This window comes from Chaetura pelagica, unplaced genomic scaffold (assembly GCF_000747805.2).
Source record: "Chaetura pelagica isolate M959 unplaced genomic scaffold, ChaPel_1.0 scaffold191, whole genome shotgun sequence".
Classification (NCBI taxonomy): Eukaryota; Metazoa; Chordata; class Aves; order Apodiformes; family Apodidae; genus Chaetura; species Chaetura pelagica.
The window spans coordinates 830,101-847,669 of NW_009952440.1; the positions used below are offsets into that span (position 1 = coordinate 830,101).

At 37.1% G+C, this 17,569-nt stretch overlaps 1 protein-coding gene across 1 annotated transcript in view; it reads left to right on the top strand.

Moving 5' to 3' along the window:
* EDIL3 (EGF-like repeats and discoidin I-like domains 3) overlaps positions 1-17,569 on the top strand; it is a 287,168-nt gene that overhangs the window by 251,462 nt on the left and 18,137 nt on the right. Inside the window, exon 9 of the mRNA XM_010008401.1 lies at positions 1,038-1,222. Within this exon, the coding sequence (XP_010006703.1) occupies positions 1,038-1,222 (185 nt within the window). The remainder of the gene's footprint in view (positions 1-1,037; positions 1,223-17,569) is intronic.

Consider the following 17,569-nt stretch of genomic DNA (forward strand, 5'->3'; position numbering starts at 1 on the left):
ACTCTTTCTCAGTGAGTTAGACAATGTTAAAATAGTCACAATTTAACTGTGTCAGGTCAGCTATGAAACTAAATAGGATAATCAAATTTGTGAAGTGAAAACTTGGGGAAAGCTGCAGGTTTTTGACTGCTGGGGCAGAAAGGAGATGAGAAAACCGCCTCTTGTCATGCTCCCACCTCCCTTGGCTTCCAGTACTGTTATTACAGTGCTGCTACCAAAGAGTGTCCGGTTGTCAGCTTGCTTCTCCCTTCTGTGTCCATATGTGCCTTCTCTGTTCCCAGTGTAAAATAGCAAGGCAGAGGACCAGAGTTGCTTAGTAATTTATTTATTTATTTAACTTTTTTTTGTGTTTTTTTTCATGGGCACCCAACAGAGAAACAGAAGAAGCTTAAGATCTGTCTTGTTACAATCAAAATAGCTCAGTGATGTGGGACATGCACCTGGTTTAAACAAATAAACCTTTAACGGTTGATTTCTCTTAAACAATGATTTCTTGCTATTCTCCTTCACAATTGTTTTTCTGTAGTCTTCCACTGTCATCTAAGTTTTTGGCTAAGTGGCAAGTAGTTCAAAAGTGTAGAACGTTCAGTGCTTGTTGACATTCTACTTCAACAGTTTCTTTCTTTAAGAAAATATAATGTTTTCTTAGTAGGCAAACACATGATTGATGTGATATGGCATAAAAGCATCATCAAGTCAAATTGAATAGGGGAAACAACAGAAAGTTTCTGCACAGGTAAATAAAACCAAGATATGAAGAGACAAAAGTAATCTTTGCTGTTTGTTCGCCTTCATACATTTATGCCACAATAAAATAAATTTAATTCTCCGTCTTGTTTTTGATTCTTCTAAGGTAGTGTTGAAATAAGCTGGCTTGAATTGGCTATTTTCATTTGTTTGTTGGCAAGTTCCTCCAACAATAGTCTTGATTAAAGCCTTTTCTTTGAGAATTGCTAGTTTTCTTTTTCATAACAGAAAACCTAAACCTCTCACAGAGACAAGTAGATAGCGTCACAGATCTTATTTTGCTGTTCCAGGTTGCTCTGAACCCCTGGGGATGAAATCAGGACATATACAGGACTTCCAGATTACTGCCTCCAGTGTTTTCCGAACACTCAACATGGACATGTTCACCTGGGAGCCTAGGAAAGCCCGGCTGGACAAGCAAGGCAAAGTTAATGCCTGGACCTCTGGCCACAATGACCAGTCACAGTGGTTGCAGGTAAAATTTCACACGTTTTCCCAAATGTTTATCTCTTTTGTGTTTCAGGTATGGAGAAAGTTGACTGGTTTAGGATTATACTGATAGCCTCCTGCTTCTGAGAGTAACCGTACTAATTCTACCCCATATAACTGATGAAGCTATGAAAGACCACACAGACCTCCATGTCCTTGGCACTGCTGTTGCAGAAGCCCTGCATCTTCACTACCCAAATCTTGAGAGTTGCCCAGTAGTCATGAATTTTCCTTTATTAATGGACACAAATAATAGTTGCAGACCTGCTTCAGTGGCTTCTCCTCTGTTGCTGAAGGAGATTTTTTTTCTCCCTTTTTGTCCTTCCAAAGCTCCCTATAAAAGTGTATTTATTTCAGCTTTGTGCACACTGGTAGATCTGGCCCATAGAAATTATCTTTGTGTAATTAAGACTGCTCAAAATTACCTTCCAACATCACACTGAAGCTAGCAAGACTCATTCAGCACTTGAACTCATCATAAGGCTGTGCACAGGGGTTGTTGGCAGCCTGGGAGTGATTTATAGAAGTCAGTAGTATGCTAATATGAAAGATTGCAATAAATCACTGGTATGGAAGCCTGTTTGACCAGTCTCTGACACATTTACATTTTTTGAACTGCAGAAAATAGCAGTGGTTTGAGTCAGCTGCCAGTTTGCAGTACACTTCTCCATGGGTAGCCTCAATAGCAGTAGACATGGCTGCTAACCCCCTGCAAACTTTTAACATAAAAGCTATGACCTGTTAGGTTTTTTTACCTACAGTTGATAAGCAATTTAGCAATACAATTACTATGTTTTCTCCAAGGTTACACGCTTAAAGAAAAGAATGAGCAGTTGGCTTGTCCGTTTAACTTTGGAATAACTGAAGATCCTGGGATTTTTTAGAGCAGCTTGTTGAAACAGCAGTTAGAAACTTCTGGAGAGAAAGAAGATTTTATTGCTATGGAGAAGCAAGATTAAAATATTTCTCCACGTAGAAGAGAGTCAGTTGTATCATATTTAGCCCCATCAGTAATACCAGGAGACCAAGGCTGCACAGAGACTCTACAGAAATATCCTGGGGTGTGTTATTCCTACAATGGGTGACAGTGGATTTTTAATTATCTACAGATCACAAGGGGCTGCAGAGTTAATTCTTATATACTAAAATTTTCCGTTTTGTTCTAAGTCTTGCTATGCTTTAACCTCCCTGAACTTGCAAATTGAATCTGACAAGTCACACAGTTTCTGCAAGTCCTTGAAGTATCAAGCATACCTCTTTTTTATCTGGTCAAAAGATAGTTGTAAAGAAATACTTGTATGTTTTGTTTTTTTCATTGGTCACAAGGTCATGATATGAGCTCAGTAACAACTTAAGCTTACCTGAAAGTTAGCACACTTATGATATTTTTTCAGAAAAGTGTAATAGCATTTCTGGGTTGAAAAAGGCATGTGGCTTAAACTGGTCATTAACTTCCACTATAGGCTGGTTGTTTTTAATTCAGTCCACGAGTAAAGATTGGCTCACCTACTTCAAGACTAGGTAATGACTCTGTAAGAAAGACATGCCTGTCATTTAAATTAATCCATTCCTCATTGTTCTCTTTGCTTTTTTTTCTTTAAAATGCAGAGTATTTATTGTAACTTGTTAACACGCTGTCTGCAATTTTATCATAATGCTGCTTGCATATAGTTTAGTCAAAACACATTTGTAAGAAAAACAGCATGTGAAATCTTAACTTACTGGTATGCCCTTTCTTGCTGCAATTAGTTATTACAAGGGATAATCCCAATAGCAATTCCATGGTATCCTAAAATGGGCTTAAAGTAAGACATAGATTTCTGTATTTTGCTGAAGTAGTTGGCCTACCAAGATATTTCACAGTTAGCTTTCCATGCCTTTTGAATTTTCTCCACATGCCTTATTTGGTTTATCATTTTTCACTAGAAGGCCTATAAAATTGGGTGAAAGTCTACTGAATGCCTTTAAACGTTGTTGCAGTATTGTTGTAGTATGTGGTATGCAGATGACTTGAACAGATCTGTTCTGACTCATGGTTATTTTGTGGGATCCATGCCCAAATATCACAGATACCAACTGCTCCTCTTTTAAAAAGCTTGTGTTCTAACACATATCTCAGAGCGCCTGCTGTGCTAATGGTTGCTGAGCAGTGATGTTTACATCAGGTACATAAATGCTACTTGCTAGTGTAGAGCAGTTCATGGGACTTTTGGATGAACCCCAGACAGAACCATCTCTGTCATTAGCTTGGGTTATTTTACTCAGTTTTCTTTCAAAAAGGGAAATTATCAAATATCTATGCTTTTAAAAATGCAGCCATTAGCAAGTATTCTTTTTGCTTTAAAGTGTTCTGGATTGCTATATCCACAGTCTAGCTCCACAGGGCAGGAAGTATTATGTGGTCCACGCACAGACTGTGCATTTTCGAGTTCAAGAAGAATACCCACATTATTGCTGCTGCCATTGTTGAAAATCTGTTGTGATCTAGACTCTACTCATGAACTCCAATACTCCTTTACAGCAAACACCATCATTAGTAATGGAAGAAAGCATTTATGTGATGTGGGGGAAAAGTTAATGAGATTAGATGACCAAAATCATATTTTTCCAGTTCAGTCATAATCTGGGTCTGAATTTCCTCAAGAGCCTGCTCAAGGGCACTTTTGCCATTCCTTTAAAGATTATGCTTCAGAAGCCATCTCAGTTATCTGGCCTAATTTGTAGCACAGGAGTTTCCAGTAGTTCAGATAACCCACTTGTGTCTCTGTACCCATTGCAGCTGAAATCTATGCAGTTTGGTGATAGAGAACAACCTATCTGTTCAGGTTTGGTACCAGAACTACTACAAATAATTAGTTCTAGCAACTCTCTTTACTTCTGTATACTTACCTTTAGGGATTCCCTTCCTTCTGGAGATAGTTCTGTGAAAGTATCTGAATAACAGTAATATCTAAGGTGGGGGGGAGTAATGGTTTGCTTCCTGTAGTTATGTATAAACTTAGCATAAACCAAGCAGGGTGAATCATTTCAGGTTAATTACTGAGAAAAGAAAGAAACACCCACACTTCCACTTTCCTTCATTTCCTACCTTGAATCAGTTCACAGGCTTTTCCCCAGGATCTCTTGCTGAACTACCATGACCAGGCTGCTCTGCCAGTTTAGGGGGTGCTTCTGCTCCTCTTGCCAGTCACCCCATTTCTTCAGGTGTTTCACATTAAAGGAAGTGTTAAAGTACTTTCTGCCCAGAACGAGGCCCAGAATGAGGCACTAAGACTATAAGGATTATTGAAAATTATTCCTGCTTGTCTTTCAGATACTTGGTGACAACTTTTGTAAACAGATTTTCACCATTCTGTATCTCATTTTTCTAGCTGAGACTCATTCAGAAAAAATGACATTTTCTTCAAAATCCATTCTCATTTTACTACTAATATTCTGCAGTTATAAATTATGAAATAATAACAGGGGCTTAAACTCCCTTTTCTCTATTTACTGTTAATTAAGTTCTGGTGTTTTAAAATATTTCCTTGTTTCTGCTAGATTGGCAGATGCCATATCCATCATTGTATTGATTTCCTACTTTCTGACTTCCTAATAAGGACAGCACACCTTGTACTTTAATGCCTTTGCCCATTTGTCCTTTTTCTGGTGTTTTAGCAAGCAATTTCTCTGATGCTCTGATGTCTCTCAGATCTACCATCCTCTGCAATATTCCTTGGAGCCAAGGCATCTCAAGTTCATTTGAATTCTCCAAAGAGTTGGAGCTTTCCTCTCCCTCCCCAAACCATCTCCTTTGCATAAACTGTTTTACATGTCATCCTAGTTTCAACTTTCTAATTGTACATGGGTTTTTGTAGTATTTAATTTTAAAACTGGTGTTGTGCTGGGGTTTTTGAAGGTCTGTATCTCTACAGAGCACACCTGGATGAAAAGGATGCCCATCTTGGAAGCCTTCTGAGGTTCCTCTTACTTCTCCATATTACCTTCAGATCACCAGCTGCACTGAAGTAGATTTATATTTCTAGTTGTGCTAGAAACTTCAAAACCAGTTCCTTGCTGCAAAAAAAAATACTTTCATCTGGTTGCTTAGTTTGTATTTTGCTGCAGAGCTAGTGGAAGGTTCTGCAGCTTGATGTGCATGGGTGATAAACTTGATACAGTTTTTCCACAGATCTTCTATATAGTTATTGAGCTCAGGTGACTTAAGAAAATCAACCCTCCCTTAAATAGTGGAGTGGAACAACAAGGAATATCTTATTGTAATGTTTGTCTTGCTGGTGTCATGAAATCAGCTAAGTACTATTAGGGAATAACCGTTGCTGATAAAGACAACAGATTGTTTGAAGATTGGCAAAGCAACAGTTAAATATGTGCCTACACATATTTAAGATGTCATGATTGTCAGTAGTATAATGTATTTGGGTTGGTTGTTTTCCTGCCAAACTAATCTGCAGTACTAGACAATATTACTGAAGTTGTCATCCACACCATTAGAAAAGAATTGTCTCAGTGCTGCAAATGACTTACTCTTTCATTTTAATACATGATCATATTTTTTTTACGTCAACAAAATCTCGTTTGAAAACAACAGCAAAATTGTTCTCCAAATATGTACTCAGGTTTTTTAGCCATAGACAGAGGTAGACAGTTAACTAAAACTAGATGAAGTTTTGAATGATGACAGTTATCTAAGGTGAATTCTTCCCTTTTTTCATGTGGGAAGAGAACACTGTTTTTCATTTCATATTGGTTAACTGAGTTTATTCTAAAGTTGTATTCATTGTGTCACTATAAAAATAGGGGTTTTTTTCCCTGTTTCTTATGTGGTATTTGCTTCTTGTCTATTGTTGCACCTGCCTCTTTCTCCCCTTTTTTGTTGTATTTGCCTGTTTATTTGTAATGAATTCTGTAGATTACTAGATAGGAAATAATTATACTGTAGCATTTTCTGAAAAAGCATTTTCTGAAAGCAACTCATAAGTAGAAAATTGTGTTTAATTATCTTTTGAATTGTGTTGGTAGCAAAGAAAGCATTAATACCAGTACTTGTTAAAGTAGTCAAATTTAACCCACCAGCTTAAATATTTTATTTTAACACCCACATTTTGGAAAAAAATAAAAAGAAAATGCTTAACAACATCCTAATTAAATAATGACTTGAAAGACCCAAAAATTGGAATAAGATAAAACGTTAGTTTAAGACCAATCTAGTAATTAACATAATGAGGAAATTACATGATTTCTAGAAGGCTTGGACTGCTAAGCAGTGTGTTGTGTCTGGTCTTTGAAAGATACAGTAGTCTATGAGAATTAAAAACTTAATTATAACACATTATAAACAAAGGGCATGCAACTTTTTCTGCCACTTCAATAAACCACAACCATCACCAACAGGTCAGAAGAGGAAATGCAGCAACAAAAGGTCCCTCTCATTCTTCAGGTGCGAAGTTTTTAATTATAGTTTCTCACAAGCAGAAAAGTGAGTTCTTAGGGTTCAGGTGGCAAAAGACAGGTTGTGCAGAAATCAGCCTTTCTTTGAGCTGTACTTTTTTCAGAGTTACTGAAGGACATTTGCAGTCAAAATTTGGTCATTTTATCTTTTCAACTCAAAGTCACCTCTTTCATTTCTTGTGGTTCTTGGCAAGGCACCTGTCATTTTCTGCTTGAAGGAAGTAACTTGGACACTCAGCTTTGGCATCTCCTTGGTCTAATGCTTACCTCAGTGAGGAGCTTCACAGAGTTCTGTTCACACAGTTCACAGGATGCAGCAACACAGCAAGACTGATTGTAATTAAATTATTAATATGGATCTTTCCTTTCCCATACTTTGCCAGAAACTTGCTGTAGATAAATTTCCCTGTAAGAAGCAGCCAGGTGTAGAAGAAGTAGTAATGGACAAACAGTTCTGAGTGATTAAGTCAAAGAAAAGTGGATAAAGAGAGAAACCTACTTTTAAATTGCACACTCTTGAATTTGCCTAGTTTGCACTGCCTATGCTAGAAAGCCAAAGAGGTTACTTTACTGACTTAATTCACTTGCCCACAAACCATAGATCTAAGTTTGCAATAGATGGTCACTGTCTGCTCAAGTCTGTAGCTCAAGGCAGGGGAGGTATAGATTGAATGTTAAGAAGAATTTTTACGCCAAAAAGTTTATCAAGCATTGGAAGAGGCTGCCCAGGGCAGTGGTGGAGTCACGATCCCTGGAGGTATTTAAGAGTCACATAGACATAGTACTTAGGGATATGGTTTAGCTAAAGACTTGTCAGTGTTAGGTTAATGGTTAGACTCAACAATCTTGAAGTTCTCTTCCAACCAAAGTAAATCTGTTCAATTCCATGATTCTGTAATGTTAATATTATAAAGCACAGTGTCTTGGCAAAGTACAGATGACTCTAAACTCCGTAAAGGCCTCAGAGCATAGCAGTCACATGATTCAGAGCAGCGCACAAGTCCGCCACAGAGGAAAGCTGTATTGTTTTCATTATCTCTCATTGAGCCTATGAATGTTCTTCCTCCACTTCAATACCATCTCTGGAAATACCATCATTTTCTTCTAGATGTGTGTTGCATACTAATACATGCACAATGAACGAAGAGAACCTCAATCAAAGCCTGTGGCCATCACAGCAATGATGGATTGCTCAGTAGGAGAATATGAGCCAAATCCAAATGAGCTAATGGGAGTGATAGCCTGACCATCAGTAGAGAGGTGCCTAGTGACTAATTAATAAATGATACATTCATTTTGCTCCTTAGGCAAGCTTGCCTGTTTTCTGCCACAGATCTCTCTCCACTGAGAGGACTCCTTTACTCAAAACAAACCTCAGAGCTGCTTTAAAACACCTGCCAGTTTAGTTATTGGGGGTTGACAGTTTTTCACAGCATGTGCCACCAGACCATTAATTCTTTTCACTTCCCCCAAATGTAAATCAATGTAAATTGCAGGACCACAGTAGGATTTGCTTTGTATTCCAAAATACATTAGAGGGGTTATTGTTTGAGAGGAGCTTAGAAGTCATGTTTTCCAGGGTTCACAGCAATAATTCATAGTCCTAGAAAGTCTTTTGGTATTAAAAATTAAATCTCTGTTTTACAAGAATTTAGGAGTTAGTTGGGGGTTATTATCTGAGATTTCTAATGTGATTTCCTTTATTTTCTTTATTCCCCATTCTCCTGTATGTAATTTTGTGTTGCTAAGGCAATCTGACTCTAAGCAAAGCGCATTTTTTTTTAATTCTAAGATAATTTTCCATTTAAACTGTACATCATAAATAAAACATGAGAGAATAAAAGAAGAGTCTTTTGAGAATTTTACATGTCTGATTTGTTTTATATCTCTGCAGATGCATGGGGAGGGTTCAATCTTTCTACTTCTTTCATTATTATTTTTTTTAATGTTCTGATTACATTTCACTCATAATAAAATGTCATAAAATCTTATCTGGTTTTAATTCTAATGAAAGAATAATAATTCCCACTATGGGAGCAAGGATAGGTAGTGAAGGAATGCAGTGTTACATTTTTTGACCCTCTGAAAAGTCAAACCTCAAATGAAATAACAGCATTCTGGGAAAATATGGAGCAACTGGAAATAAATATTGTCATGTTAAGTAGCATCTAAATCTGTGATTTTAAAAGGTCTGTCATCTATTATGGAAGCTCACTCAGAAGGTGGAAATTGTAGCTAATCAATTTACATTGCAGTCCTCCCACATTGCTTGAGTCTTTCAACTTCATTTTGATTGAAACCAGAATTGAATTCTGGGAATTAGTTTTTATTTCTTGCATTAGAACATATAAGCAAGTCAAACTTTAATGCACAAGAAAATAAATGAAAACATTAAAATTAATTATTCAAATTTAATCTGTTCCTGAGTTTTACAGAGAACTGTAAATCTCACTTAAGCATTGCACTTCAGCCATTTAGGCAATGTGCTCTTTAGAACTGGAGTAGAGACACTGTATGAGGACCTTTCTAGACAATTTGATCATCTGTCACTTTGCATTGTATCATCCCATTATTTCACAGATTAAAGGGAAATACGTAAAAACAAACACTAGCCATGATTCTAAAAAAGCATTGCTTATAAAATACAGCTCTCTTTACTGAACTGCACTTGACTTCTAATTGTTACATAGCAGGGATAAGAACAGAGACATGCAGTTCAGTAATTTTGTTATATCAATTATTTTAGTACACCAACTTTTTGCCCACAAAAAAATATAGGAGCTGCTGGGGAGGATTTTTACAGCTGGGAACTGCCATTAACTAACCTATTACAGTAAAATTTTTTAATTTTTTTTTACAGAAACTTTAATATCAACAATAAACAATATCTGCTTGATGCAGAAGTAGAAGAAGCCAGCTAGTTTAAGTTCAGATATGGGTGGCAGCATGCTGATCTTCACACTTTGAGCAAATGCTAAGACACTATGCTGTAATGTTTCAAAAATAAGTATCAGAAATAAGATCCAGAATGTAGATAAGTCAGTGTAAATGCTGGCATTTATTTCTGTATACTTTTACTGCAATACATAGGAGAATGGGAGTAAACAGTGTCATGAACTGCAACCCCCAGTCGTACACCTCTACCTTACTAGAGTAATCTCTTCTGTTCATTGTAGGATTTCTTGTCCTTACTATCCTGTAAAAGATATCTAGCTCAGTTGCTTGACACACGTTTACCAATTTGTTTTTGAGTTCTGGGTTGTTTGTTGGATGTTTTTGAGACCAATCAATCTTCTAAACTTTCAGTACCTAACATAACAAAACAAGTCAGTGGAAAAAACGGGTTGGGAATGTAATATACAGTATTTTTCACAACAGAAGAATTAAGTGGGATCATATTAGATTATCAAGCAGCAGGTTTATACAAATAAAAGGAAAGATATCCACATTAAGAGCTAGCATTGAGGTCACTGTAGTAGTGGTAGTCCATAGCACTAGTGACCTGTAGACTCTATAAACTAAGGATTTAGGAATTTTATGCTTTCTGCACCCCCATTTCTCCTTTGCACTGCCTGTGCATGTATAAAAAGATACTGCCTGTTGTTCATGGATTAGGGAGGTAGGTGTGGCAAGACCTAGATGACATCAACAGTGGAAGTCAGGTTTTAGAGGGTGGTTTTACACAATGCATGGTGGGCCAGAGAAACTCTGACAAACAATTTTGTGACTGTAAGAAGTTGATTTGAGTTCACGGGCAGACTGGACATGAACTCATCCACTTCTTATAGGAAGAGACCCAGCAGGAACTACTAAATAGACAAAATACGTAAAGCTCAAGAAATGCTCTTACATGATAATTAACGAAGATTGCAGATGGATTAGGGCAACATATATGTATGTATTTTGCCTTTTGTAACTGATTCTGGACACCTTTGGAAGCCAAATACTGGGCCCTTGTTTTGCACCAGCACACCGTGTCTTCTTCTGTCAGTCTTCTATGTTGACATTTAATGTAGAAGTAAAGGTACCATAGTCAAGGAAAGGAAAAAAATAACCTGAACAAGAAGTTTGGTATGTTACAAACATGGTAGTCTTTTTATTTTTCCCGTTAGGAGAATGTTTTCAAAAAGTCTTGTTTAATTTAGCTGGAAGTAAATGCTCAGTGCTTCAGGCCAAATACAAGACTTTTTTTTTTTTTTTTTTTTTTTTTTTTATAAGATTTCTGACAGTTCAAAGTGATTTGTTTATTTTTTAAAACTTTGGAGGAACTGGAAAATATTTTCCCATGTAACTCCAGGCTTGGTCAACAATTTTAACAGTGTTAATCCCTGAAATCAGTCATGCCTTGTGGTTGCCACACACTCCACAGTAGGTGCAGAGAGCTGATAAGCATTACAGGGTGTTTTGAAAGCCAAGAAAATACATCTGTGTCAGATCAAAGGCAGAACTGAGTCCCAGAGTTGGATACGTCCTGCCAGTAGCCTAGTCTTGTTTTGACCAGAGGTCTATTTATGAAGCTCTATAATAGAGGCTCCAGGGTGTCCTTTTGACTAATAACAGATAATCTTTCTTATGTCCTGGAGAATGAAGATTAATAGACCTTTTAATTGTATTCAAGCCAGTACATTACATGATTATTGCCTTTAGAAGTGCCAACCCGTTTAGTCTAAAAGGAAAAAGAAATTTTTATTTTTTTTTTCTGTAAACCTGGAAAAACACTTATCTAGCTAAAAATGCCAAAGCCAGTTTCTGCATTGGTAGTGCAACCATTTTGTTTATTTCTGCTGGTTTCTAACATTGTTTCACCGGAAACAGGAGCCTGTCCTATCATTTCAGGGGAGCAAACAGAGGAGAAAACAAACAAACAAACAAACAAACAAAAAGAAGCTTACTGTTATTTTCAAAGCCATAGCACAATTTTGACATTTCTAGTTTACAGCTACAGCAGCATATCTGTATGAAACAGGTTACGCATAATAACCCGGCTGACAGATGGGCAAAGTCATTCTTAAAAGGAATGGCTGAATGGTGCTGCATTTCATATGAAAATAAGAGTCGTGCACTCAGAGCTTTAAAATACAAGGAGTAATATTCAGCCTATACCCCACTTATCTTCCATGCAGATTTAGCTTTGCTTTCAGCTGGGTTTTTGTTAGTATTTCAACAGTTTAGTAGCTAAATGAATGATTAGTCACTTTGTTGTATCTTGTGAGCAAGCTTATCATCAGTTTACTTGTTGATCTATAGCCTAGATACTCATAGATTATTGGGACACTTTTATGTACTGCACAAAGTATTTGCAACACTATTAATCACCTGTGAAAAACCAGCCAGGTGAATAATGAACTTCTATATTACCACCATTATTTTTCATTTTAAAAGTAAAATGAGCTGCTCATGCATAGGTGAGTCCATTTATGATCCCAGCACTTTTACAAAGATATTTATCAGCCCTCCAATAAAAGGTGTTGCATCATCTTCCCTACTGAAAATCAAGCAGAAGTTTCAGTACTTCATTTCAAGGGGAGGATTTCACTTTCCCAGGCATTCCTTTACCAGCCTTTGATTTCAGTTTGAAACCCACAGCTCACTGAAAACTTAAGACAACTTAGATAACCTAATAAATCTGAGATAGCTAGATTTCCCATGACTGCAGTTCAAGAGCTGACACTGTTTCAAAGTGCTGGTATAAAATGTTAACTTCCTTGCTTTTCTCAATTCTGGCTATCAAGTATAAGTCTGAAATTTACAGGTAAACAGACCACATTTCCCCTGCTTACAATCCAAGGTTTCTCCTGTCTGTGTTAGCCAGTATTTTGCTGCTGTTTTACTCACTCCAGCACCTGGCATTCCCTGCAATGGTCTTTAGTCAGAAGACTAAGGGACATACTGGGTCAGAGCACACAGCACTGGCAGGTAGAAAAACTTGCTGATAAATTTGCTAATCACCTTGAGGCATATTTTAGTAAGAACAAGAAAAGGTAATAGAACTCTTTGCTTGTCCTCCTTACAATTTAAAGACAGTGGATCATGCATGTCTGGCATCCTGCAATGTTCTGTTTCTTAATTGAGAGATTGGAGAAAGGCAAGCAGAAATGAAAATAATCAATATCTTTTTTTTTTTATTTTATTTACTTTGTTGTTTTTTCTTTTTTGTGTTTTATTCTTTTAGTCACAGTCAAAAGCTTCTGATTAAAAGTTACCAGCATCATTATCTGCATTACCATTTTAACCACAATAACTTATTTAAATTATATCTTCCAGAAGTTACACTCCTGTAAGCTACTTCTTATTATCATCCAGTTTTATGCCATTTTTGCTGTTAGAGACATGTAACATTATGTAAAGAACTTAATGTAAATGAGGATTTTTGTCCATTTCCATATCTATTTCTAGCCTTAACTAGGTGCTGGAGTCAGCAAATTGTACTGCACGGTCACTGCTTGGAGTAGTGTTAAGCTGAAGTCCGTGAGTCCATGACGGAAAGGTAGCACAATGTGCCATCAGTGTCTTGTATCATGAACTACTCTCAATCATAACAATGTTTTTTGTTGTTTGGTTGTGTTTTTTTTTATTATTATTATTCTTTTTTTTTTTTCATCATGGTATTATTTTGTCCTTGGCTTTTCTGCACAAACTGATTGACTGGCCTAACACAGAATAGTATTGCAGGTTTTATCAAAGTGTGCAGCTCCAAGGATTCCTCTAACTCCACTAGATGTCTAAGCCTGCCTAATCACTGATAATTTCATGGTCTATTTTTAAATATCTTAGCTTCATCAAGGACTGATAAGTTCTGAATATTCCATGGCAGAGAGACTGTTGCTGTTTTATTAATGGTTTCTTGACTGTTGGTGAACAATGCAATCAACTCTGTCACCTCTACTAAAGTCCTCTAATCACATTTCTGGTAAAAATACTACTGTACACAGATGTGAAATAGCCAGTTTTAGGAGAAAAGATTATAGGTTTAATCATAACTGATGTTATCATTTTGAAATACTGAATTTTCTTTTAGGTTACACTAAGTTCATACCTGGCCAAACCTTGTACTGCCACTTCCTATGAAAACATTAATACATCCTGATAAGTTGTGGGTGTTACTGAGACTCACAGAAGTCATTCCAGTTTGCAGGATCAGTAGAAGAACAGTAGTATCTTATGTGTGCTGCAGGGAGGATTTACCAATGTATTGATATTATGACTGTGAAACATCAGCTGCCTTGAGTTCCCATAAGAAATGAGTATCAACTCCCTTTGGTGCTTTTGAAAATCCAGATCCTAAGGCTAAAATTTGCTGCTGCTTTTTCCCCCCTGCCTCTTTTTTTTTCTTTTTTTTTTCTTTTTTTACATTTTAGGTTTAAGATAGCAATAAAACAAGATTAACCATGGTTTAGTGTGGTTATAAAAACTTTCTCTGTAAGAAACAGATGATAAATAGATTACTAAAATTCTAAAAATCATCTACAGAAATTCAAGTGTTTTTTCCCTTCTTTTTCCCATAATACTTCTATAACCATTGTTACTAAGTACATAAATGCATTAATGAACTATTCACACCATCTCTACTATTTAAGAAGTAGCTGCTCCATGAGAAGTTGCTCCCAGGAATGAAATGAAATGTGAACTTGCATGTGTGTTTCACTTCAAAAATTTCAGGATAATGGCCTGGGATGTGTTTTGCTCAGTCCATTGAAATATCAAAAGAGAGACCTTACACCCAACTTTCACTTTTCAATTGTACTGGGAACAGCTGATAGTGTGCTTTCTAATTTGTTTCTTATGTGCAGTTTCTACAGTCATGAAACAATTCAGAGGGAATGTGTTCTTTAAGAAGAGGCAAGTAAGAGTAAATAAGAAAATAAAAGTCATATTTATTATCTTAGCATAAAGAACTACAGACATTAAAAGTATAGTAGCACAATGTTAAAATAAAGTTGAAGGCCTAAGCTTAAATTGCACAATAAGCAAAACAAACCTCACATTTGTAAAGAAGAAAAAAAATGACACTCCAGTCTCATTTCATCTGAAAATTGCCCATCTCTCCTTAGGTTTTTGAGAAGTTTAATATTACACATATGCTGGCTAATACAGAATCGATTAAATGGAAATACATTCTTTTTTGCTTTAAAATTCTTCTTCCTATGAAATTATTATGTTTTTTTTCTGCAGCATTTTCTTTTGTCTTGTAACTTATTTTCTTGCTCTAATTTTTTCGTGTTTTATTCATAAGCACTTACCCTAATCATGTGTATTTAAGAGATTGTACTAAAAAAACTCTGCTACATATGATGATCTGATGGAAATAAGTTCTTTCCACCAAGAGTGTGTAGTTGCTTGGGTTTTTTCCTTCAGTTTTTTTAGATTGAATTAGGCATGATGGACTGTAGTTTGGATTGTATGGTTTTTTTTAAAGAAAAACCTTTGGAAAACAGCCTGAAATGCTAAGTTTCATGGTTCACAAACAAGAAATGCTGCTGATAATGTTGAAAGAAGTATATACATGTTGCACATGTGCAGCAAGTGTACTGTACCATCACCAGTTTTCCTTGTATCTGCAGTGTTTGGGCACAGAGGGGAATGCTAAGTACCTACCTCTGATGCAATAACAAGGAGAGAGCTTCAGTTCTGCCTTTATGCAATAGACACTGCAAGCCTGTCCTTTGTTTTCTTAGGCTTCAGGGCAGATAGCATCTATCTGAGTGTTCCAGCTTACCCTGGAAAAACCCTGGAAGTCAGGAGGTCTTAAATGAAAAGTAAATAACCTGCTCAGGACAGCTTAAATGCATTAGATGGTCTTGGTGGATTTCAGATGTCCAGCCATGGGTCTGTGATGTTACCCTGAGTCTCTAATACAACTTTAAGAGTCCCAAAATATCTGAGACCTCCTTGTAAGATCAGCATATGATAGGAAGTTCTGCACCTTGGTAAAGTTGCAGCTGGAGACCATGCATTCCCCCATTTCTAATCTTTTAAAGGTAAGTACTGCCCTCTCCTTGGGAGTGCTTCCCTCTTTTTCTCATTTGTATTAGCATCCAGGCTTCTTACTTTTTTGATCCCTGCAGCTTTTAGTTGAAGTTGAAGTTGGACTCTTTTATTTGCCAAATAGAGTAGAAGTGCCCAGAAATTAATCAGTGTTATCTGGTAACAAGTGATTTAAAACATTCTACAAAAATACAAAGGTAAATAGAATGAAAACTGGCAGAATGATGACATCTCTAAAACTACAAAAAAACCCCACAAACAACCCCAGCCAAACACCTGTACTAAGAGTAGAAATGTCTGTATAAGTAGACTCAAATGAGCCATGTAAATAATTATTAAAAACTAACCCTAACCCTCAGCTCTCTTGAAATCTCCCACCCCATCTCTCTCCTTTGCATCTTAGAATTGAAGCCAAGGTTGTATGTCTCAAGATGAAGAGATGCACTGCTGAAGGGTTGACTGAGCCATTTTCTGTTATCTTCATTGTGAAATAGGACGGGTGCCTCCTGGACTCTGACGGTTCTTTCTTCTCCTCTAACGTTACAGAGTAGATAAGGAGTGTGTTATTTTCAAAGACTGCACTTTCTGTGCTTTGGTTTGCATGATGGAGTATCTTCACAAACCATGAAATGGATTCCTTTCAAATGAGATTAAGCTAAAAGACTGGTTACAAAAGTTATTTGAGACTAGGCTGCATGGTGTAGACATCCTGTTCTTTAAATCAGCTTCTTTGCTTTACAGATCTGTGCCTGTTGCACTGCACTGCTTTTCAGGGAACATGCAGCCTACCTGTGCTTACTAGTTTCCCAGTCACCAGTGATTTAGGCAGGTTGGCTGTGTTTTGCCAGGTGTCAGAGAATCACAGAATGCTTGAGGCTAGAAGGGATCTCAAAGAGTCATCTTGATCCAACCTCCTCTGATGAGGCAAAGCCACCCAGAGCCATGTATGGCCATCCATTTCCTCTGTTAATGTCTAGGGTGGTGACTTACACAATTTAGATCTTCTTGAGGCTTGTCTTCTTGTAAGCCAGAGCCACTGTATGTGTTTCTGTTCCAGGAGAGCTACTTGAGCTGTGTGGTCCCTCAGCTTCCACATGTGATCTTATGAAACCTACCCACTGCCTCTCCTGAGTCCTGTCCACATGTGGTTTATTGTTCATTTGCTGTCCTCACTCCTGATTAGTCTCATCAGATGCCTGGAATTTAATTTGTTTCCATCAAGTATGTAGAAGAAGGAAAAGGTGTTTAGGGAGAGGGAGGGGATGTTCTGAAAGTTGTAGTTGGCATTTTTTGGCATGGCTACTCTATTTGTACCAAACTTCCTGATGTAATGGAGACCAAGGCCAGAAGGTTGTGTTAGACAGTGCATCACCATGCGGAATATCTTGAGTTTAGAAGCTCTATAGCTGAGCTCAAGCTCACTGCATGCAAATACAGTTGTAGTGCTTGCAAATCCAAACTGCTCTATGGGCAGCTGACCCAGATGTCTACAAGTGTCTCATCCTTATGTTCCTGCTCTTGGGAGAAGTAAATGTCGCAGCTCTCAGGGTGTTTGGGTGCGAAGGTGACCATGTGACCATTAGGTACATCTGCATAGTCAGATGCTGAGAGCTGAGGTTTATTAGCTTCAGACTACTTAGAGCAAGGACAGGGCATGCATATGACTCTTCCTTCCTGATCAAAAAGACCTACTTACAAGTACTAGTTACACCACTTGTAACTGCACACTGACACAAGTTCAAGCTGTGCATATGTGCAGTTGTTCATTAAAAATGATTCCTATTAAGGTGAATTTATCTTTGTGGGTTGTTTTTAATTCATTCTCTTCCAAATTGCTCTGAATCATCTTTAACATCTGAAGAAAGGTGGGAAGCAGCTATGTGGAAAGGGAGTAGCT